General features: G+C 51.4%; 2 protein-coding genes across 3 annotated transcripts in view; one reads left to right on the top strand and one right to left on the bottom strand.

Annotated features, from left to right (window-relative positions):
• The window catches only part of TRAPPC11 (trafficking protein particle complex 11), a 35,008-nt gene extending 27,018 nt beyond the window's left edge, over positions 1-7,990 (bottom strand). The window contains exons 1-5 of one of the 2 annotated variants that reach the window (XM_012724880.1): positions 7,718-7,990; positions 4,921-5,145; positions 3,401-3,570; positions 2,701-2,771; positions 1,623-1,737 (exon numbers count right to left, since the gene is read on the bottom strand). In XM_012724880.1, coding sequence (XP_012580334.1) covers positions 1,623-1,737; positions 2,701-2,771; positions 3,401-3,570; positions 4,921-5,124 — 560 coding nt within the window. In that variant the 5' untranslated portion in view covers positions 5,125-5,145; positions 7,718-7,990. The remainder of the gene's footprint in view (positions 1-1,622; positions 1,738-2,700; positions 2,772-3,400; positions 3,571-4,920; positions 5,146-7,717) is intronic. The other variant, XM_004682418.2, reaches the window with a different exon arrangement.
• Positions 7,991-8,198: 208 nt separating this feature from the next.
• RWDD4 (RWD domain containing 4) lies at positions 8,199-20,017 on the top strand. The gene is made up of 8 exons (XM_004682416.2): positions 8,199-8,446; positions 10,586-10,666; positions 12,532-12,641; positions 12,716-12,863; positions 14,713-14,830; positions 15,365-15,414; positions 15,548-15,550; positions 18,375-20,017. Exons 1-8 carry the CDS (start codon positions 8,423-8,425, stop codon positions 18,405-18,407), a joined length of 567 nt encoding a protein of 188 aa, XP_004682473.1. The 5' UTR covers positions 8,199-8,422; the 3' UTR covers positions 18,408-20,017.
• Positions 20,018-21,696: the final 1,679 nt, after the last annotated feature.

Here is a 21,696-nt window from a genome sequence, read left to right as displayed (position 1 = left end):
CCCTTTAACAATAACACGCAAATAGCGACAGGAGCAACCCTGGATACAGGGTCAGTGTTGCCAAACTTAATCTTTTCCGCTTTCTCTGGCTTGGAGTCTCAGGACGCACCTGTCTGGTGCGTGCTGCACCCACACCCAAGTCACGCTCTCCAGCTCCAGACTGTAGGGCTGTATTTTTTTTTTTTAAGCAACAAATAACCAGTTGAAAAATACATAAAACAAATCCCCATCACCACTCCTCAACACTTCAGAGAAGCTTCGACACATCCTGGCGCGTCAACCCAGTGATGGCCACCGCACGGCACGTCGTCAACACGCAGAGATGCTCTGGAGGCCAGGGGCGAGCAAGGGCGGCCGGGGGCGCCACGGCCCTACCCGCTCAGACGCTGACACAGACTCCCCTCCGCTCGCCGCGCCAAGGTCACAGTCAAGCGCCTCAGTACGTTACCCCACACCTTCAGGTGCTGCCTTGGCCACCCCCCGCCCCCCAGGCCCAGGCACGCTCATCCGCTGCTGCTGATGGGTCAGTCGCTCGGAGAGCTTTTTTTTTTTTTTTTTTAAAGATTTATTTGTGCATACAGAACTGGGGTGCAGGCCAGAGGCTCAGGGGCGGTGAGAAGCTTCACCAGAGAGAGAGTGGGGAACAGAACAGGCAGATCTATGAAGTACACTGCTGAGGGGAGCAGCGGGCGGGTCAGGAGAGGTCTGCCGCGCCCTGTGGTCACCTCCAGGGCAGGCGGGAATTGAACTCATGCGGAAGTGGCTTTAGAGTCTCAGTGCTGTGCTTTAACACGCTGCGCCACCAGAGAGGGCCAGGAGAGCTTTTAAGAAAGGATTTATGAAAGACTCGCAATAGGGTGGGGCTTAGCGCCTTAAAAATATATAGCAGTGTATCAACAAACAGGCCAGACATGGAGACACCCTTCTGTGAAAGGGCAAAAATGACATCAAATGACAAAATGTGGCCCTCCCTGGAGATTGAAGCGCTGCGCAGCACAGCAAGCTGGCCACAGCCACCACAGCCGCTTTGGGCGAGTTGGATCCCCGCCCCAGGCTGACCCACATGGCGCGGCAGGCCTCTCCTGTCTCCCCGCTGCTCCCCTCAGCAGTGTGCTTCATCCATCTGCCTGTTCTGCTCCCCACTTTGTCTCTGGTGAATCTCTCACTACCCCCTGCACCTCTGACCTGTACCCCAGTTCTGTGTGCATAAGTAAATCTTTAAAAAAAAAAAAAAAAGATGACAAAACGCACAGGACCTACAGCTAATACTGGAAAGTGCCAGGGAAACGTGAGACACAAAGGAGAAAGGTCAGGAGCAGGGAGGGGGGCGAGGCGCTCTGCCAAGGGGCTGGGCGACGCCCTGCACGCGGATCGCTCCCTTCATGAACGCAGACACACTCAGAGACACACTTTTGGGACGGAACTTGGCGAGCTGTTGGGACGGGTGACCAAGAAGCGGACAGAGCGAAGGGGCCGCTGAGGCGCCTCACTGTTATCTCACAGCCTCTGCACAGCTAACACTTTTCTCTATAAAAAAGAATTTTTTTAACAAGTGAGATTCAGCTGCCAATTTCTCAATCTTAATGAAAAATCAAGGCAGAAGTGTCCAAGCCCTTATTTACCTTATGATGTAACCCACCAGGTGGTCCGTGTGGGGCAGCACGAACAGCGACTTCCCGGAGAGCTCGCAGGCGTTACACAGGGCGGCCGCCCTCTCCGAAGCCACGACGTCCTCGCCTGTGGGCGCCGGCCAGAGACGGAGAGAACGTGATTCCTGTGTCCCAAGGAACATCTCCCCCTCCTGAGTGACGATGTAGGGGAAAGACCCAAGCCGCTTTCCCCTGGGATGCCTGAACGCTCTGGGGGTTCTCAGAAGTTACATGCCCTATGTTAGGAAAACACTGGAATCTTCCACTGGGCCCAAACGATGACAACTGATATGCCATGAAACTAGAAAAAGCACAACTGAAAAAGGAAGCAATAATGCAGGAAAGGAGTTTCACAAACTGTTTAAGATACTTCATGTATCAACACAGCAATAAAAAATAATTTTGTCTATGAAAATCTGAGCAGGTAGAAGAAGAGCACTTGAAACCAAAGCTATTGATAGAAAATTAGAAAGCCCACAGAGCTTTTCTTTGCCCTTCTGTAAATGAAGGAATATAACAATTTCAAACAGATTCAAACAGATCGAAGATAAGCTGAGCAATAACAACAACAGAAGCCGACATGGTAAAGTCAGTACATGGAGGATTGAGACTTAAAATTTGCACTAATAGTTTTAATTTTTACAATGAACACTGATGCACTATCACTTTTTATTTACTTATTTAAATATTTATTTTATTTATTTATGCATATAAAAAGTAGGGCGCAGAGGTGGGGGGGTGAGAGAATTCACAAGACAGAGTTGCAGTAGAACAAGCAGATCTACTGAAATCTACTGCTGAGGGAGCAGCAGGGAGACAAGAGAGGTCTGCTGCACCCTGTGGTCACTCCCTGGCCGGGATCGAACTCACGCTGCAGTAGCTGGAGACAGCTTGATAGCGATGAGACTTAAACCCTGCACCACCAGGGAGGCCTCTATTGGTACTTTCTAAAGTGAACATACCACCTTTCTCATAACTGACTGCAGATAACATTTATAAAATTATGCCTCCTAATAATAAGAATTGGTAGTATAAAACAATCTTTTGATACCTGGAGGCAAAGGGGTTTTCTTCTGAATCAGAACCACAGCAACTTTTGTGTTTCTCCCCTGTAAACTTTGCCTACAACAGAAAATAAAGTTAATTAAGTAACTATTTCAACTTTAAATAATGGATTCCAGATTTGAAATTAATGACAAGCATGATACTTTAACTGAGGAAAAGATAAATTCCAACTAACCCTCCCCCACCTAGATTACAGGAAATCTTTTCTACAAAGAATTACCTATACCAAAATGACTGAAAGTTTAATCTCACATCATCCATGATTGACATGTTAAAAATATAATCTCACCTCAAGCTTCTAATCTCTACAAAAATCTGCTTTAAGAGCAAAAGCTTAATACAGATTTTTAGTAAAAGTTGTAACATGCCTTATTTCTTCATAGAAATACATTACAGTCATCCAAAGGAATGACTTGTTTTGAAACTGAAATGGTGAAAAGGCACGTGTTATCACCAGCAACTAACCAGCCTCAAAACCCACTATAAATGCAAGAAAAAGCGATTGGAAATTCAGACCAACTCATCTCCAACCCAAGGTGATATGAATCAAGATCAAGGCCACCTGTCGGGAGCAGGACAAGTTCCACAGGAGGTCAGCTACCTGCAGAGCCCCGCGCCTGCCTGGCACTGGGCCTCCCCGCAAGTCCGAGACCCGCGTGTGCCCTGGGGCGTGGGGGGGGGCCGACCTGACGATCTCCACTCTGGTCGCACACTCCGACTGCTTTTCCTTCCACTGAGGCTCATCCCAGTCGAGTTCATAGAACACGACCACCAAGGCCGGCACGAGATTCAGGTGCTTATTCATCCAGCCGGTCTTCAGGATGCCTTTAGGGATGTACCACTCGTAGGACGCCCTCTGCAAAAAAAAAGGGGGGGCCAGAAGAGAAGACGGTCATTTGGTGACAACCCAGGAGAACTGCTCATGTGTGCTGGCCGCACTAAGTGACCCCTCACACCCGCCGTCCATTTTGGAGAGCAGAAGTTCGAGCTCACAGAGACCAAAGAGCCAGCCCCTGCCAGAAGGACTCAATGCCGGAGCCTGCGGCTGCCATCAAGGCAGCGCCAGGGCCCACGCACCTCAAACAGTGCCAGGGCTCTCGAATGCCCTAGATGCCAACAGCCCCTCTTCGTGCAGATTCTACTGGTGTTCCCTGCCATTCTAGTTTCTGTTCTTGTGACAGCTGTTCAAAGAAAATACCACTTAAGAGCGAAATGGAAGCTCTCCAAGTGCAGAGTAAGACAGAAAAGGGGGGTGGGCTGCGTGGGCCACTGGCACCCCTTCCCACGAATAGCACAATAAAAACCAAGCGCAGGGTAGGAGGGCAGGGCGGCCGCAGCTTCCAGAGACACATGATAGCTGTATCAAAGAGGGACTTGCTCTGAAACTGAGATGGTAACACAAGTGTTTTATAGCAGCAACTACTGTATCTCAAAAAAGCACTGTACGTGCAAGAAAGAGCAATTGGAAATTCAGACCAGACATCTCTCAGAAGCAATGCCCCAGACTCAAGAAACCCTGTGTGATATATTCTGATCTTTGTGTCTTATTAAATGACGCTCAGTTCAACCTTGTAAGATTTTAACAACCCACGTAACTTCCTTAAGGAAGCAAAGCAAGAGAGTCAGCACGACATGTGTACTAGCTATTACTGAGAGGGACATCGCTGTAATTATTATTTTTCCAGGTAGATCAGTCTTCACTGTGACTTTCACCCTGAAAGTTAGTTTTGAACTTCATGAATCTCATCCCACACTGAACAAACTGGGTTTAGGCGTGACTCCCCAAAGACAGAGAAGGTGCCTGACTTGCATTTCCACCAGCAGCCTGTGGCTCAGCTCCAGGACCCAGCACAGTGGCGCCCCCACCTGGCGTGACACAGAGCTGCAGGATGCTGTATCTTGACTCCGGGAATTGAGAAACGCTGTGGGCCTTCCGGGAGATGCACGCTTTTTTTTTTTTTTTTTTTAATGAGAACAGGAAAGCCTGGTTCCAAAAGACCCAGAACACTTCACATTTACAAACACAAACCACTACTGGGCTTGCCTGCAGGGTAGCACCGCTGGCAGCACCCAGGGGCTTCTCCCTATGTGACCCTCCGTGGGCGACCTCATGGCTTTTCCAACTTGGGCAACAGGAACAGAGGTATGGACACCCCTAGTAGGACACAGGGTGTGCGGGAGCCCCAGGCCGTCCCAGTGCCATTACCTTGGGTCTACATTTGGGATACTCGTGGTCGCCCGGGAGCACCTTGAAAGAAATCGGGACCCGGTCGGCCCGCCGATTGGCACAGAAAGCATCCCAGACAGCGCGGTGGACGGCATTGTAAACCACATCCAGGCCCGTGAGAGTGACGAACGCCATCGGCCGGCAGCATAGCTCCACAGGGAAGTCCCACTGGGTGGGACTCATGTTCAAGGCCGCACACGCCTTCTGAAATACAAACATAAATGCATTCACAATTAACTTTTTAAAAGGGCACACCCATATCTAATGTACGAACCCCCACCGTTTAAAAACACAGAACAAAAAGGGCAAAGGCTTTTGAGTATCTGCAAGCTGCTGAGCAAATGCAGAAGAGAGCAAAAGAGAAAACGTCCATTTCTGCAAATGAGCCTATTAAAAGAACTAAGTTTTGGAATTTATATTTTCAATCTTCCCTATTACCAAAGGCTGTAGTCAAATTGAATACAAACCTACGCTTTCAATAACATCTCAAAATGCACACAGAACTTCGCTTTTGGAGTGAGCAGGCCAAGAAAGCAGGAAGGTTAAAAAAAAAAAAATTAAGAGGTCTCCTGATCTAAATAGAGAAATAATTATTGCCTCACATACACAATAAAGGTCAACCCCCTCTCCTTTCTCTGTAATTACTAATATCCAACTTCCCAATTCTTGGAACACTGGTAGAGGACCACACCAAACAGGTCTTCCCAACTCGCCATTACCACTGGCAAGAGCTGCTCACAGGAGCGTTGTGAGGGAGGCACTAACAATGAGCAGACCCCAGGAGGACTGTGTCTCCTGTGTACAGCAGCCAGAACTCTGCCTGTGATAATGCCAAGTCCGTGCCAAGTTTGGAGATCAAACATAAACATAAGCATTTGCTTCAAAGAAAGTTCTATTTTCAAAATGTTCTTATTTCCAAAAACATGTACAGTAAAAGGAGGTTCCCTCGAAGGTGCTCTCTAACAGCACAGTCACACAAGGCTTAAATCGTTTTGGTCAACATTGGACCACACAGAAAGCAGGGGTGCCCATGGGCGACACCACAGTGAAGCATGAGGGGCTACACCGCTTCAGTCTGCGTAAGACGCTCCTTGGTGCTGACACAACACTGGAGTCTCCGGAGACGCCTTCCTCAGAAAGCTCCCTGTCCGGAAGTCACCGAGACTGATGACAGTCAAGGCTATCGGGACTCGAATACAATTCTGGCGGAAGGTAAGGAACACGAGGCCACCACTTATCACCCTGAGTGTTCGTAACTGAAAATTTAATGGAGAAAAGAGTACTAGACCAAGTTAAATACCAACAGAATTAATAAATAATGCGGAAAGCTTACCCGTTATGATGTGTGCCTATTAAGGTTTAGTACTGGCTAAACAGACATGTGGGGGACAGGGTCAAGCTGGGAGTGGCAAAGGAATTCATAGTCAGAGAAACATGTTCTAGTCTGAGGGAGCTTTGGGGATGAAAACAGACTAAATGCAATGTGGTTATCTAGGTTAGAGCTCCTCTCCTAAGGGCCCCTATCAATAGAAAAGCTTCTTGAAGGCTCCAAATCACAGCGCTGTCCAAGAGAACTATACAAGCCACCTAAGTAACTGGAAACTTTCCAGAACCACATTAAAAAGTAAAAAATAATTAATTTTAATAATGTATGAAAATAATTTTCACATTATAGTTTCTAAATGTCCAAAGTAATGTTTTAGTGGATAGTCATACATTACCTCGTACTGCAAAAGTTATTCGCAAGGAATTTTATTTTTTCTGTATAAGACCTCAAAATCTGGAGTACATTGTGCACTCACAGCACATCTCAATTTCATGTGCACCATAGCCACATACACAACTGCAAAGGTCAAGAGGGTGCTAAAATGCTGTAAATCTGTCCCCAAAATCACTGTTATTGCTATCAGGGCCATCCCTGGCGGTGCAACGGATTAAAGCACAGCACTAAGAAGCCTAAAGCCACTGCAGCACGAGTTCGATCCCTGCCCCAGAGGTGACCACATGGTGCAGCACACCTCTCCTGACCTGCCTGCTGCTCCCCTCAGTCGTGTACTTGGTCAATCTACCTGTTCTGCTCCCCACTCTGTCTCTGGTGAATCCTCTCACTCCCATGCACCTCTGGCCTGTACCCCAGTTCTATATGCATAAATAAATATTTTTAAAATTGCTATCGGCACGTTCCACCTTAAAAGCTTGGGCACAAGGTGGTACTTGTTCTGTAGCAAAGGGATGAAACTGGATGAGCAGCCACTAGGCGAAAGTGCAGAGAAGGTCTGCATCTCAGTGACAGCCTGCAGAAAAACTTCCAGATCTCCCGGAAGAAGTCAATAAAATCGCTAACCAACCTATGGCAGGGAAGGAGACGAAGGGGCACTGAGTGGGCTGGGAGATCACATAATGCAAGGGAAGAACCTGAAGGCTGGCATGCAACACAAAGGCGATTCTTGGAAGGATGAAATACTGCAAAGGTGACCTAACCACCTAAGCGCCGGGTAAAATTACGTGGTCACTTTGCTTCACTCAACGGAGGTTCCGGGCTCAGGTCGCGACACAGCTGAGGATGAGATTCAGAGGTGCCCAACTGCAAACTGATCAAGGGGATGGCCAGCTTGGGGCCGGGGGAGGAGGAGCCAGGTGCCGAGGAGGTGAAGCTCGAGCCCACCCGGAGATGCTACCTGCCCCAGGGTCGCAGATTTCTGCCCTGGCAGTTCCAAGGACGAGCTGCAGAGAAATAACGCTACCGTCCTCCTCTCCCCCCACCGCCCCCCGGTACCTGGGAGGCCCTAGCGCAGGTGCGTCTTTTCCTCCGGGGCTACAGGGAGGGGCCAGGCCGGCTCGCCCCGCCGACGCCGAGAAAGCGCAGGCCTGCAAAGGCAGCAGAGTGAGCGGCCAGCGCTCCGGCCCGACTCCCCGCGGCCGCACGCCCCGGGCCGCTGCAGCTGTGGCGGCCGCGCGAGCGGGAGGGCCGAGGGAAAACGGCGGGGGTGTCACCGCGCCCCGGGCCCGCGCCTACCGCCACCGCCCCGCCGGGTTCCAGCCAGCAAGACTTCCCGGTCCCACCTGCGCACGCACAGGAAGCACTTTCCGGGCCTGAGTGACAGCTCCGTACACCAACCGCCGCCCCGGAACTCGGCGCGGCTCCACCCAACGTCAGAAGGACGCGCCATCTCCTAGAGGAGAAGGGGTCGGGGGCGGGGAGAGCAGGAGCCAATAGGAGAGGCGGGGAGGGGAGGAGGCGGGGCCTGCGCCGACCGCCTGCCGCCGCTCCCCGGACACCCCGGCACCCCACCTGCCCCGGCCCGGGCTCCTGCCCGCTGCTCCCTGGGGCAGCGCGCGTGACTCGCGCCGGCAGCGCCCAGGGGTGCCCCCGGCTGCCGAGGGCGCGGAAGGGGGACGCCCCCCCCGCGGGGCCCCTATCCTCGCTTTCTCTTGGTCGCCGCGAACGCCGCCCGTCCGGTGGCGCCCCGCCACCCGCGCCATGGGCGCCAACGAGGACCAGGAGGTGAGTCCCGGGGCTGGACGCCCTTCCCCGCGTAGGCGCCGAGCCCTCGCCCTGGGGCGGGAGCCGCCCCCCGGGAGCTCGGGGGGCGCCCCGCGGTGCCCTCGCGCTGCCGCCCACACAGCGTGGCCGGGGAGCCCCCCAGTTCCCCGGTGTCGGGTGTAAGTGGGGAGGGGCCCACCTCTGCCTCCCTCTCCCGCATTTTCCCTTCTTGCACGCCCCGGGGTCGCCCCGAAGCCCATCTTCGGAAGGAGTCCGTGTCCCTGGGACCCCACCCCCACCCCACCCCCGGGTGCGCGGGGCTCGCCCTCCATCTTCCATCTCCGTGTGGCGTTTTCCGCGCTTGCAAGGTTGACTGGAATGTGATTGCCCCCAAACGTACAACCTACTGGTAGGTAGATACAGGGTTAACGGAGCTATTTAAATTCCTGGTGGGAGAACGCTGTGACGCCGTGTCCCGGGTTTCTGGCCACGTTGTCTTGGTGGCGGGGTGGGCAGGGTGACCTGTGTTGGGCGCCTCGGTGCGTCCTCGCAAAGGCTGCTTTATGGCGCGTCCTGGGCCGCGAGAGGTGGGTGGCAAGGCTGCAGGTCATCTGGAGGGCACCTTCTGATGGTGCGATGTGTGCAGAGGAGGGGCTGGGGTCTCCCCAGGTGCAATGCTTCTCTGGGGCTGCCGGTGAGAACAGCTGGGCTGGAGGGGAGTCCCCCGATAGGTGGTTAGCAGCCCACCGCTCACATAGTGCTCGAAAGGCGCACTATGCCGTGACATGTCACAGGACCTCTGCTTGGAAGTGACCCTGAAGGCATCCAAAGGCCAGTGGGCGACTGTGGCTGTTGCTTGACTCCCTTTGAAAACATCCTTGACAGAGGAGTTTCCTCGCCAAGCTCGAGGTGCAGTGGACCTGGAGTTTGACCCCTGGACGACCCCTGGGAACCCTTTGGGTAGTTGTCTGAAAACTGGATTCTGCGCACACCTCAGATTTACTGAGCGACTCCCCAGAACAACAAAACGCCATTCTTCTTTCACGATGGAGTCTCACCTGCACGGTGACAGTTTTCTTGCCCGGCCTGGAAGCCTCTCGTCAGGCTAAGGGATTTCCTTTCTGCCTCTCTCCGCACGCGCGCACACCATCACACCGCCCCTTTTAGTCCCTTCCTCTCCTGGGATCATGTGTCTGGACAGATGATGACTTTGCCTCCTGGCTTGGAGCTCGGCTGCCCGAGTCTGCAGTTAGACATACTGCCCACTAGAGCCCTCTGCGAGCCTCCTCCACAGCCACTCGGCTTCACCCTCGCTTGTATTCAGGCATCGAAGCACAAGTTCATTTACTTACCTTGTTCAGTTTCATCTGGGGAGACTCTTTTTCAAGGACTTGGCGAATGCTTTGTTGTCCGCCACTGACACAAATCACAGTGCCCTCAGATTGCCGTGCACAGATCTGATAAGCCTGCCTGCGGCCTGTGTTCCTGCCACGGCACTTGGAGGTGGGGAAGGGTAAGGACGCAAGGGCTGAAGCTGCCCTTTGAGTGAGGTGGTTTCTTCCGGTCTCATCTCAGTTTGAAGTCCTCGATTTTTTTTCCTGTGAAGAAAGTAAAGGAAATCTGGTCCTGCAGATGGGGGGCGGTGCACAGCTCTTGCTTCCCATGTGCCGGCTCCCAGACCCTCACACGCGACTTCTTTAAGCTGCTCAGACACTGGTCCAGCCAGACCAGATTCGCCCCCATCTTCAGTGTGTAGAATTCGTGATCTACATCTTTCGAAAACAAAAATTTGCAACCACGAGGATTCGCTGCTTCTCTTCTCAGGCGCAGGGATTGCGTCTTGGCTGTGAGCCAGTGTTCTGAGAAACAGTTCCGGGCAAAGTGTCCCAGTCACGTTCTCACTTGCTATCCTTTTCCCCATCACGGGTGGATCCTGTCAGTCTTATCTCTAAAAGTTTGTTTTATTGTTGTTAAGTATTTTTTTCGAGTTTTGTATCATTCTGTGGGAAGGTGCAGAAATATAAATAATATACGTAGCTAATGAGGAATTACTGTGCTTAGTGGTCATAGTTGTATGGGCTTGATCAGATATCCAAGGCTCTCTTTCTCTACATTTATTTATCCACTAAATAATTTATATCTTTGATTCCTTTCTTTCAGATGGAACTAGAAGCATTACGTTCAATTTATGAAGGAGATGAAAGTTTCCGGGAATTAAGTCCAGTTTCATTTCAATATAGGGTAAGACCTGGCGTGAATAGAAGAACTAACAACTTTGCTAGAAAGAAATGACTGAAGACTATATTGAAAATCTGATTTTGTTTTTTAAATTTAGTAGTTTCACAGTATGTTACATATTTGAACTTAAAGGAAAATTCAAATCCTTATGATATCAGTAGTTTTAAACAATTGAAAATTTAATGACTTCTTTTATAGCCAAGATGAACTTGTTCTTAGTGTAATAAAATCATAAAATGTTGGAAATGGAAAACATCTTAGAAATTACAGGACTTTATGTTCAAAATCACATCTCTCAGTCATCATTTCCTTTCAGTGCCTAAGATCCACAGCTGATACTGATAAATTCTGAGATTAAAATTCAAATCTAGTGTTCCTTTTACTACCTTATGACGTATGTAAGCGAAGTTTATACTTTCTTAGTTCTTGTTAACCGTGTGACTATTCTATTCAAATGTGAAGTAGTTTTTCTTTAAGTGAATATTGCCCATAACTCTTATCTTCAACATGAAACCGGACTAGTGTTCTATTTCATAGATACATATTAGACACCATTTGTCTAAATGCTCACAAGCGGTAATGGCGTGGAGAAGTGTCCATAAAAGGCGGTTTCGGTTATTAGCAGCCTCACCACTTAGAACAAACTCTGTGACAAATGCTCCTCACTCGTGACTGTCACGGACTGTCCTGGAAAATAACCGCCGGGCAGTTTCTTCGTGCAGTGCTCTCCCGCCTGCTCAGCTCGTCAGCACCGCCATTTATCTGCAAGCCGGAGCACCAACGGCCAAAGCTAATGACGGGGTTGAGTGTAGACGCTTCTCTTTGACGCTAGCTGTGTCCCCACACTGCGCTGCCCGCTGCCTGCCCGGGCCGTGGACACTGCGGAGGCCCTCCATCTTCTGGTCATGTCGCAGTGGCCAGTACTGAGCCCAGAGGAGGACTCGTGCCCACCCCGCGGGGTGGGGCCCAGCAGGGGGCTGTCAGGGGCTGGGCTGTGAGGGGGAGCGCAGAGGACTTGGGGCCAGCGCTGTGTGTGTCCTGGTGCAGACTGGCTGAGCAGCCCCGAGGGACGCCGCTTTCCCTTGCCCCTTCAGCTGTCCCCCTGCACTTTACCCGCCGTCCACCAGCAGGCTGCCACTCGCCCCATTCCCATCGGCAGTTTCTCCACAGGTTCCTCGTGCTGAGACCCGGGCCTGGCCTGTGCAGCGCCCCGACCCACGCCCACCTGCGCCCAAGCAGCGGGTCCCAATCTGGGGACAGCATACAAGACACTGGCCTTGATGCTTTGAGTCATAAAAGGCATTTCAGAGGCAGGGGAAGGGGCTAGGGACTGCTCTAATCAAACAGAACAGAGAAACTTTCTTAAGAGAATAGAAATTAAGTTACATTTGACCCTCGCCTTCTCCTTTTGTCTCAGTTTCACGAGTTGGGGTCTCTTGGGGTCAAGCGTGCTGATCTACCTTTGCTCTTACTGTCCCATGACTTCACAGTGGGAGACCCCGACAGAGGTGAAGCGTTTTGGATTGAAGGAGGGGTTGGCCAATTCCCCCTGCCCCCACGGTTCCTGTGGCGGGTCCTCAGAAGCCCAGGCACAGTCTTAGGCGGCGTCCGGGTGCTGCCGGAGCTGGCGGGCTGCTGGGAGAGAGGCCGCAGGCACAGCCTAAGGCTGTTAAAACCGACTAGCGCGAGATGCAGTTTGGATCTTAATGTAGCCGCCCCCGCGAGTCCTAGCTGTACCCTAACTTTTCAAAGTACTGCGCTGCCGATCTGAGCACGAGGACTGGGAGGAATTCACTCGTCTCCAGTGGCAATGTAATGTTCTGCCTTTGAATCACTTCGTACAAGCCTAAGGTTCCCCTTTTCTTCAGATAGGTGAAAATGGGGATCCCAAGGCCTTCCTCATAGAGATTTCCTGGACAGAGACGTACCCGCAGACGCCTCCGATTATATCCATGAACGCTTTCTTTAACAACACCATGTGAGTAGTTTCGCTGCCGCCCTTGTGTGTTTAGGGCTTTCGCTGTGTCTTAGTCAATTTCTCGCGCTGTGCAGATCGTCCGCTGTCAAGCAGAGCATATTAGCCAAGTTGCAGGAGGCCGTGGAGGTGAACCTGGGGACGGCCATGACCTACACGTTATTTGAATATGCCAAGGACAACAAGGAGCAGTTCATGGAGCATCACCAGCCCGTTCATTCTGCCGTGAGTGCGGGCTGCTTTCTGCCGTCTGCTTGTTTGCTGCTGGAGGGGAGCTGGGGGGAGGTTTACCCTACTAGTAATTAATTTCTGCTAGGAAACTAAATGGAAGATTCTGTGATAGGTTACAGTAAGTTACATGTGAGTGAGAGAATTTTGAATTGTGGAGCATTTAGTTTTGATTTAGCTTGAAAACCAAATTATATTCTCGAAGTGTTTAGCCTTCGTGCAAGATAGGAATACTTTCTGTACTCGCCAAGACTGAGACTCTGTAGAATCAGACAGTTTTCCCAAACTTACGTCATCTCTTCTTAAAGCTCAGGTCGCGCCGAGACCTGCAGGAAGTGACTGTCCCCGAGCCTGCACGGTCCCAGGTGCAGGTGTCAGCTCAGTCCCTCTGTCAGACCCAGCTTGGGGGCAGTGATTGCCCACCCCACGCAGCCCACTGACCCCAGGTGGGTGTCCAGCGAGTCGGCTCACTTGTGACACTGTCCATCTGGACGGCGCCGCAGAGCCCACAGTGCAGGGTCCAGTGCCACAAGGCTGCTGCCCCGTGTAGACCACCTCAGTCACACAGCAGGCTGTTCCCTGTGCTGCTGACCAGCTGACAGGGCCACGGCCCCACGGCCCTCCCTGGTGGATTCACTTGTCGTGCGGCCCAGACTTCAGGAGAGCCTGGGGCCCACTCTGCTGCTGGCCCTCACTCTGGGCAGCAGGCAGCACAGGCGCAGGCCAGGGAGCGGGAGGGCCGTGCCCCCAGGCTCCATGAGCTCCCAGCACTGCGTGCCTGCTGGCCAGGACGTCCAGCCGCTGCCCAGGAGGGATGCCCCTGGCAGCTGGCCCCATCCTGGGGACCAGACCTTGACTGCTCTCTTCACTGAGGAAATTCCAGAGGCTGCAGGAGTTGTGCCAGGACCTGAAGGGAGGCCGAGCCCAGGCTGGTTACTGTAGTGCGTATAGCAAACAGTGAAGGATGCTGTTAAATTTTAAAAAAAAAATTGTACCTAGAATTATTTTCGGAAATAGTCATCTTCTGTGATCACAAGCATCTTCCCTGTGGAGGCCTATGCAGCGCATCTCATGCCCCCGTCTGGCGCTCGGTGTGGAAGGGTCATGAAGCTTAGGACGGCACAGCCCGCCTCCCCCTGCGCTGCCGAGGCGCCTGGAGGGTTGCGGCTCCGCTCAGGGACCGTGGGCCGGACCCGGCGCCCATCTCGCCTGCCCTTACGCTGCCTTTCACCAAGGTGAATGCGCCAGCTCAGTCCCCGGCTCCGCAACGGGTTAACGTGGCGTCTGCCTTATAAGATGGCAGTGGAGACCCGAGCAAGTAGTAGACACACCGCGCTGGCAGAATGTGTGGCTCCTGGCAGGCACGTGAAATCTGCTGCCCAGGGTCCCCTGAACCCAAGTGTTTGAAAGGTTTCTGTTTCCACATCTTAGCAGAGGAGCTGGACTGTAAGGTTGTCGTGGCCTGCCCAGGCTGCAGCGTGAGGCAGGTGTCCGGCCCTCTTTCCTGGGGCCAGCTCCCGGCCGTTGCACGGATTCTGGGTCCTCTGAGCTTGCAGTTCAGGCTCGGGTTCACAATTCAGTCAGCAGGTGAAGAAAACAGCCCCATCGTCACACTCCCAGGACAGACAGGCAAGGAGACCGGGCTGGGTGCTGCTTCTGGCCATCCAGGTCCCTTGACATTGGGAAGCGTGAGACCAGTGATGCGCTGGACCCGTGAGTGAATACTAACAATACAGGGTAGTTTCAGTTAGCACAGGCAAGAGTTACAGCTCTTTTCAGAACATAGCCACGGTAGTGTACCCCAGTACGTTCTGAGGCATGAGTCTAACAATTCTTTTTTTTCTAGACACCCATAAGCAATATCATCTCAGTTGAGACTCCTGCCACAGCCCCATCAAGTAAGAAAAAGGACAAAAAAGAACAACTTTCCAAGGCCCAGAAACGGAAGCTAGCGGATAAGACAGGTTTGTGTCTGTTTCCCTTCGGAATACAGATGTGCTGCTTCCCCGTGTGGTGGGGCGTGGCGAGCAGATTTAGAAGATTAGTTCTTTATGCTTGAAACATATTTTGGGCTCTGCTGTCAAAGCAGGCATGAGGTGTAAACTGCTGGGCCAGTAAACTTACAGCCTTTACAGTCTGTTTTCTAGAATTTTGGGGAATCTTTTTGGGGTGTTGGGAGCATCTGTTTCCGTTAGCTTGTTACCTGTTGCTTTCATTGTAACACCCTCTGGTCACCCCCTTTCATCAGTGACCCCACCTCCTGGACAGTGCCCCTTGATGAGTTGAGCTAGGCCCATGTGGGGGGCGTGGAGGCACCTGAAATGCTTCTCACGCACCCCGGGCAGTCATGCTTTCAGCTCACAAGGACAATAAACTGTTCCTAGCTTAAAAGTACTCCATTTATATTGTTAGTCTTTGTTGCACAGAATAGTACAGAAGAATCGTATTGATTTTAAGCGACCGGTCTTAGCAATAAAGGCGCTGTCTGTCTCCTCTAGATCACAAAGGCGAGCTTCCTCGAGGCTGGAACTGGGTTGACGTGGTGAAGGTATGTCCTGTTGTGTCCTGTTTATGTCCCGCTGTCAAAACTGTTAGAGCCATTGCTGCCAGACACTGACTCTGTCTTCTTTCCTCCCCACCAACCTCTGGATTTCCGGGACTCTCCGTCCTCTGCCACTCAGCATGTGAGTATTCCTGACACATCCCCGTGTCCTTCTCTTCCCAGCGCCCTCAGTTCTAGATTTGCCTTTTGTAAACAGCGGGAAACCTGCAGAAGCAGCTGTACTCAAATAGAGGATGACTGTTTCTGTAGCGCATCTTGGAAATGGATGAGCGTGAGTGCAGCTGCTCTGGTGACTCTCGGGGACTGAGTGCAAGTCATGGAGAGGGAAACTTGACTTGATTTCTCGGCTGCAGTACTGTGGGCGTTAGGCAGACCCGTGCAGTTTCCCGGCACCACGAAGGGTCTCTTCCTGGTTTGCTTGTTCTAACTTGTTTACTTTCCATTTTGAAGGGGTTTTTGTTGGCTTTGGCTGACTTCTCTTTTTCTCACACGGTCTGTAGTTCCAGCTGTATTAAGCTGATACGTAGCACAATGAGTTAATGCCCCGGGTAGGGCTTGCCCAGGCGCGTGTTGGCTGCCGGGAGAAGCAGTTGGCGTGGCCCGAGGCCAGTCGGCAAGCAGGACGTCAGTGGGGCTGCAGGCGTGTTTACTCACTCATGTTCTTTCCATTTATTTTACCTTAAAGTCAGCTGTCTGGGCCCTGAAGCACTTTTTCTACAGACACTATTTAAGATAATCTCGTCCCTCTAGAATCAGTGCAAAACATAGCACTTAGGAATGGGGAGCCATGAGCTGCAATGGAAAAAGAACTCACCTTCCTGGGCACCAGTTGGTCCTGTCCGAGGTCTCTGTGTGGAGGAAGCTTCCCGGGTTCACATCCAGGGCAGGACCCGGGGGGCCTGACGTGCCGCCGCTTCTCACGGCCACGCGCACGCCTGGGCCTCACCTGGGAGGTCTGTTCTTCAGACACTCGCTCCAGGACGGGCCGTGCGCGTCTTGCTGTGGGCGCAGAAGCTGTTTTCTTAAGATAGCCCCTGCTAATATAAGTCAAGATTTCAGGCTGCAAAGGAAAGTTACATTTAAATAATCCAGTTAATGTTGGGACCTTTTTAAGACAGCAGCCCCACAGAGGCATTAACCCGAAGCCGATGTCCTTCAAAGACCCAGAAACCCAGAATGTGGGGACCTGTGAGAAGCAAACGCTGCTCAGGAAAGCCATTTCCAGGTGTGGTGTGGGGGCCCTCAGCGAGCCCAGACACCCCTCAGCGGATCTGCAGCATTGCAGCCGCGCGCATTCTCCAAAATCTAACAGCGATGCGAGGGAAAAAACTTCACCAAAAAGTAAACTCTCAAACCCCACAGAACTGTTTGCAGTGGGTGGTAAGGCCTCCTTCGCTTGGACACGCGTCCTCCCGGGCGGGCACGCGCCGGCCGCAGGGAGCGTCAAGTGTCCCGTCTCGGCCGGGAGAATGTGCTCCCCGGGCTGTCCGGAGGCCTGCGCGGGCTCCGGACCGCGTGTGTGCAGCTCCTGTCCCCGCTTGCTCTGAGCTCTTGCGCTGTGCCTGGACGCCGTCCCCTCACCCTGCCTGGCCACAGGACACTGGGGGGACCCGCTGTCTTCTGCCGGGCTGCACGAATACGACTGTTCCCGTCAGACTTTGTTTCTTTCAGGAAATGTGGGTCTCTTTCACTTCAGAGCGGTCATTGATTATCAGATAATGGGTTGCTGTTATGTTCACGCGGGCTACATTGCTCAGTTTAAATTTCAAATGTGGTAGATGACTTCAGGTTTTAAGAGAGGTGCTTAGGCTCTTCAGTGTTTACGAGTAAAAGAGGCCCCAGAGCCAAAATGTTTGGGAACAGGCTTCCTGAGCAGAGTTTGCTTTTCACAGCCTCCCACATGCTGGGGGTCTCAGAATTTGGGTTCAGTGACTGGGTCTTTTTTCTGGTCAGAATTGCCTTTGTGTTCCTGGGGGATTCTTACCTGCCCTCAACACTGCACATTTGCCAACTCCTGCTGTAAACTCTGCAATGTGAGATTTTTATGATACTTTCAAAACTATTAAGAATTGTCTGGTTAAGATAATAAATCTTAAGTTTTATATATATATATATTTTTTTTTTTAATTTATTTATTTGTACATACAGAACTGGGGTACAGGCCAGAGGCTCAGGGGCGGTGAGAGGCTTCACCAGAGACAGAGTGGGGAGCAGAACAGGCAGATCGATGAAGTACACTGCTGAGGGGAGCAGCGGGCGGGTTTGGAGAGTTCTGTCATGCATGTGGATCTCTTCCGGGGCAGGCGGGAATTGAACTCATGCGGAAGTGGCTTTAGCTTCACAGTGATACATACAGAAATGGGGTACAGGCCAGAGATGCAGGGGTGGTGAGAAACAGAGTGGGGAGCAGAACAGGCCAATTGACGATGTCCACTGCTGAGGGGAGCAGCGGGCGGGTCAGGAGAGGTCTACCACGCCATGTGGTCACCTCCAGGGCGGGGATCAAACTCATGCCGAAGTGGCTTTGTTTCTTAATGCTGTGCTTTAACCCGCTGTGCCACCAGGGAAGGCCCAATAGATCTTAAATTCTAACCACTTAAAAAATTTTTTTATTGTTTATAATAGAAACTAAAAATAGAAGCACATCATTCTTTTTATAAATTGGTACCTTTTGTTTGTTCTTGGGACCAGTTTATTTCTCGAAAGCATCACGGGAACCCCCTCCCCCCGGCCCCCCCAGCCCTGCCCTGAAGGCAAGCCCCTGCGTGGGGACACTGAGCCTGAAGTCGCAAACTAATTACATAGAGAAAGCTGTTGATGACATGCGTTCACTTGAATCGTAATGCCTGTTGTTTTATTAGCTATAAAGGTTTACTTTTGATAATAAGTAGAGAAAAAGAGCTCAAGTAATACCCTGACTTCAACCAAACCATTTCTTTTCGCAGTTAAGCAAAACTGGCTGTAAAGATGACGAGTAGCACTGGCCTGGTGGCATCGGGACGAGGAAGGTGCGTCCTCTCGGAAGTAAACTGGCTTCAAAATCTTCCACTACTCTTTCTGGTATCAAGGTGACTTTTTATAAAACAACTTTTTGTATGTTTCTTACGTAAAACCTGTTATCAGCTGTCTGTTCATGAAGAGATCTGGAGTATTAAATCATTTTCACAAACTTGCCTTAATAAAAGGTGATGCTGTTGCTGTTTAGTATACTTTATAAACCTGCTGGGCTTCGTTAAGTGTGAAAATGCAGGGACGACAGATAATCAGTGTTAACTTAGGATCCTGGTCAGGTAGGCGTGTTTCTGTCAAGTGCGAAGCTTTCCAGGCTCTCGGCCTGTGGCGCGCACGCTTGTCTGGTCCTCGTGGTCTCTCTGCGTCGCTGAAGCATAAATCGCTTCAGAGAAACTGAAGTCCTGGGGAGCACACAGGTCATACAGAGTCCTCCTGGGGGCTCCTTTTTATTTTTCAAAGGTGAACTGCATCTCTGGAATAAATCAGCAGTTGTTTACACTTGAGAGCTTTCGGTGGTACAGGGGAGAGGAGAATGTGAACATTGATTTGCCAAATACATTAGGAAGCATTTTGAGTAGAGAGGCTGGTTCTTACTTAAAAACTTCTCTGTTGCAAATACCAAGGTGGGAGTAAAAGATGCCTTAATATTTAATTTTTGTAGTGTTGAGACAACAGCTTCAATAAATTCCTGTGGGCCCGCTGTTGTGTTTATTGTTTGGTAACTGAGGTCTTCTGAGTGGTTTAAAACCACATCGCAGCTGTTGTTTTTTAAGCGTCTTTTCAAGTATCCACGTGTGTTCCTCAGCCTGGCCCTCTCTGCAAGGCTGGATTGAGAGGTCAGATGCTGAATTGCGGTACATGCCTGATATTTTTATCATTAATAGAGGAAGCGTTAGTGCAGCTTCACCGGGCCGCTGCTGCGCTGGTGTGTGGCTCGCAGTGATTCTGTCGATGCGCCCGGCTCTGGAGACGCGTCAGACTGCTGCCGTGGGAGCCGGAAGGGCGAGTGCTGGCTTCCTCTGCTTACCCTGTGCTCGACGGGGCTGAGGTTTTAGAGTCTGAGATGTCTCCCTGGTGTTTGCTGACTAGCACTGACTTGGGTCTTTAAGTGTAATCACAATGAAGAGCTATAATGACATTTTCAAAAGCTGTGTCACGTTTTATTCCTTGAGTTAATCCAGTAGAGAAAAACGTGACAATCCAGGACCACTGGAGCGTGCCAACTTTGTGTGTGTGGCTTTGTTGTGCTGATTTGTTTGCTTGTTTTGTAAAGAAGCTGAAACTGCTACAGCTGTTGGCAGAAAATATCTCACTTCGTGCTGATGATTTTGAAGTTATTCAGGCCGATCAGTTCATAGATTACAAAGATGGATGCTAGTTAAATGCCAATGACTATTTCTACTTTTTATATGGAATGTGCCCGTCGGGCTGCTGCCTGTGAGTGAGGTGGGGGTCACGGCACCACTCGGACCTTCTTGTCAATCTGCCATCATCTGTTTAACCTCCCGGCATATTTTATAAGTCTGTTTACTTCAACTTGTATGGAAATAATCATTAATAAGCAATAAAAGCTGAACTGTACAAAATGATTTTTCTGTATGTTTTATTTCAAATCACGTGAGAGTTTTTTATTTTACAAATCTGAACAAACCTAGTGTACAAGTACACCCTCCAACCAGGAACTCCAAACGATTAGGTTAAAAGTTACATCAGGCCCTCCCTGGTGGCGCAGCGGGTTACAGCACTGCACTGAGAAGCTAAAGCTGCTTCCTCATAAGTTCGATTCCCGCCGGCCCCGGAGGTGACCACAGGGTGTGGCAGACCCCTCCTGACCTGCCCGCTGCTCCACTCAGCTGTGGACTTTGTCCACCTGCCTGTTCTGTTCCCCACTCCGTCTCTGGTGAGGCCTCTCGCCGCCCCTGCACCTCTGGCCTGCATGCATAAATAAATAAATCTTTAAAATAAATAAAGTGGTAGCAGGCAGACACCTGACGTGATCACGAAGGGCTCTGGAAGAACGGCCTGCAAGCCTGCCCTCTGGGCCACAGGGCAGCGACCACACTCCCTGCCCCCAAGAGGGCATCGCCAGAACCTGCTGGAGAGGTGAGAGTCTGTCAAAATATCAACAAGGCGTGAAATGATGCTTTGTTTTTAAAAAATAAATGAAGTTCTGATAACTATCAAAAAAAGAGAGAAAACCCGGAGACAGGTCCTGACTTGCTACTGTCACTTCAGGGAGGGGCGGGCCGTCAGCTTGTAGCCGGGACTGAACATTTGAACGCCCTCTCGGGTGACGGGTCAGGAAGACGCAGGGCCCGAGCGTCGCGGCTCGGCTCCCGCCCAGTGTTGCCTGGAAGCAGCCCAGTGGTGCAGCGCCGGATACTAAAGACGAGTCAGATTCAGTGTGGGCTTGGCTGAACTGTCAGCGCTGGCAATTGAAATACTTTAAAAAGCAGGCCAGTGGGCTGGTGCCAAGAACCTGGAGCCGCACACTGAGCCCAGCATCGTCTGAGACTGCCCGGTGGGGCAACAGGGAACCTCCCAGCTGACTGCCAGAAGGCAGCCGGCCTCCCCCTAATGTGCGCCAGGGGCCAGGAGCTAGAAGCAGGGTTCTACGGCAAAGGGGAACAGCGCCGGGGGAATCTATTGGCCCCACTGTCCAGGACCCCAGACTCCCAGGGATCGACCTGCATGATTCAAGAATCAGTGACCCTCTCTGGGGCTGTCCCAGGCCTCTGCTCACAGTGGGAGTTCTTTGCTTCTAAGGAGCGCTTTTATTTATATAGGATTTGATAATGAGTCAGGGGTGGTTTTGCTTATAATTACAGTCGCTGGTAAATCTTAAGGAGAAAACAAGGATTTGGGTGGTCAGCGGCTAGAAAATCCCTCTGGTTTGGCAGTGGTAGGTGACGGTGTGGTCCAGGAAGAGAGAACCACATGCCTTCAACAAACTCAGGGTGCGCGCACGACCTAGGAGTAGCAGGGACCCCAAAGTAGTAAGGAGTGCCCTCTAACGAGATCTAGCCATCCATGTGCAGAGCAATGGAAGGAGAATCTGATTCGTGTGAATGATCTTTTGTTAGCATGAATCGCGCGAGAGAAGGAGGATAATCCAAGAAGACGCTGAAAATGCCCCAAGCCCTTGCAGCACGCGCCTCGCCAGGTAGGGTCACTCCGCAGGGAGACCGCGAGGCCAGTCTGAGGCACCATCTGCAAGGGCCAAGGGCCCGGGTGGGCCGGGCAGAAGGAGCGATG

Source organism: Condylura cristata, unplaced genomic scaffold (assembly GCF_000260355.1).
Source record: "Condylura cristata isolate star-nosed mole 26May11 unplaced genomic scaffold, ConCri1.0 scaffold00014, whole genome shotgun sequence".
Taxonomy (NCBI): Eukaryota; Metazoa; Chordata; class Mammalia; order Eulipotyphla; family Talpidae; genus Condylura; species Condylura cristata.
The sequence above is the reverse complement of the archived record's forward strand: the minus strand, read 5'-3'. Positions and strand labels throughout refer to the sequence as shown.

What these genes read in the sequence shown, in the direction of transcription:
- RWDD4 (XM_004682416.2), top strand. Translation starts at nt 8,423, where the DNA reads ATGGGCGCCAACGAGGACCAGGAG. An exon ending in CAGTTTCATTTCAATATAGG is followed by an intron (nt 10,667 to 12,531) that starts GTAAGACCTGGC and finishes CCTTTTCTTCAG; the next exon opens with ATAGGTGAAAATGGGGATCC. An exon ending in ACCAGCCCGTTCATTCTGCC is followed by an intron (nt 12,864 to 14,712) that starts GTGAGTGCGGGC and finishes TTTTTTTTCTAG; the next exon opens with ACACCCATAAGCAATATCAT.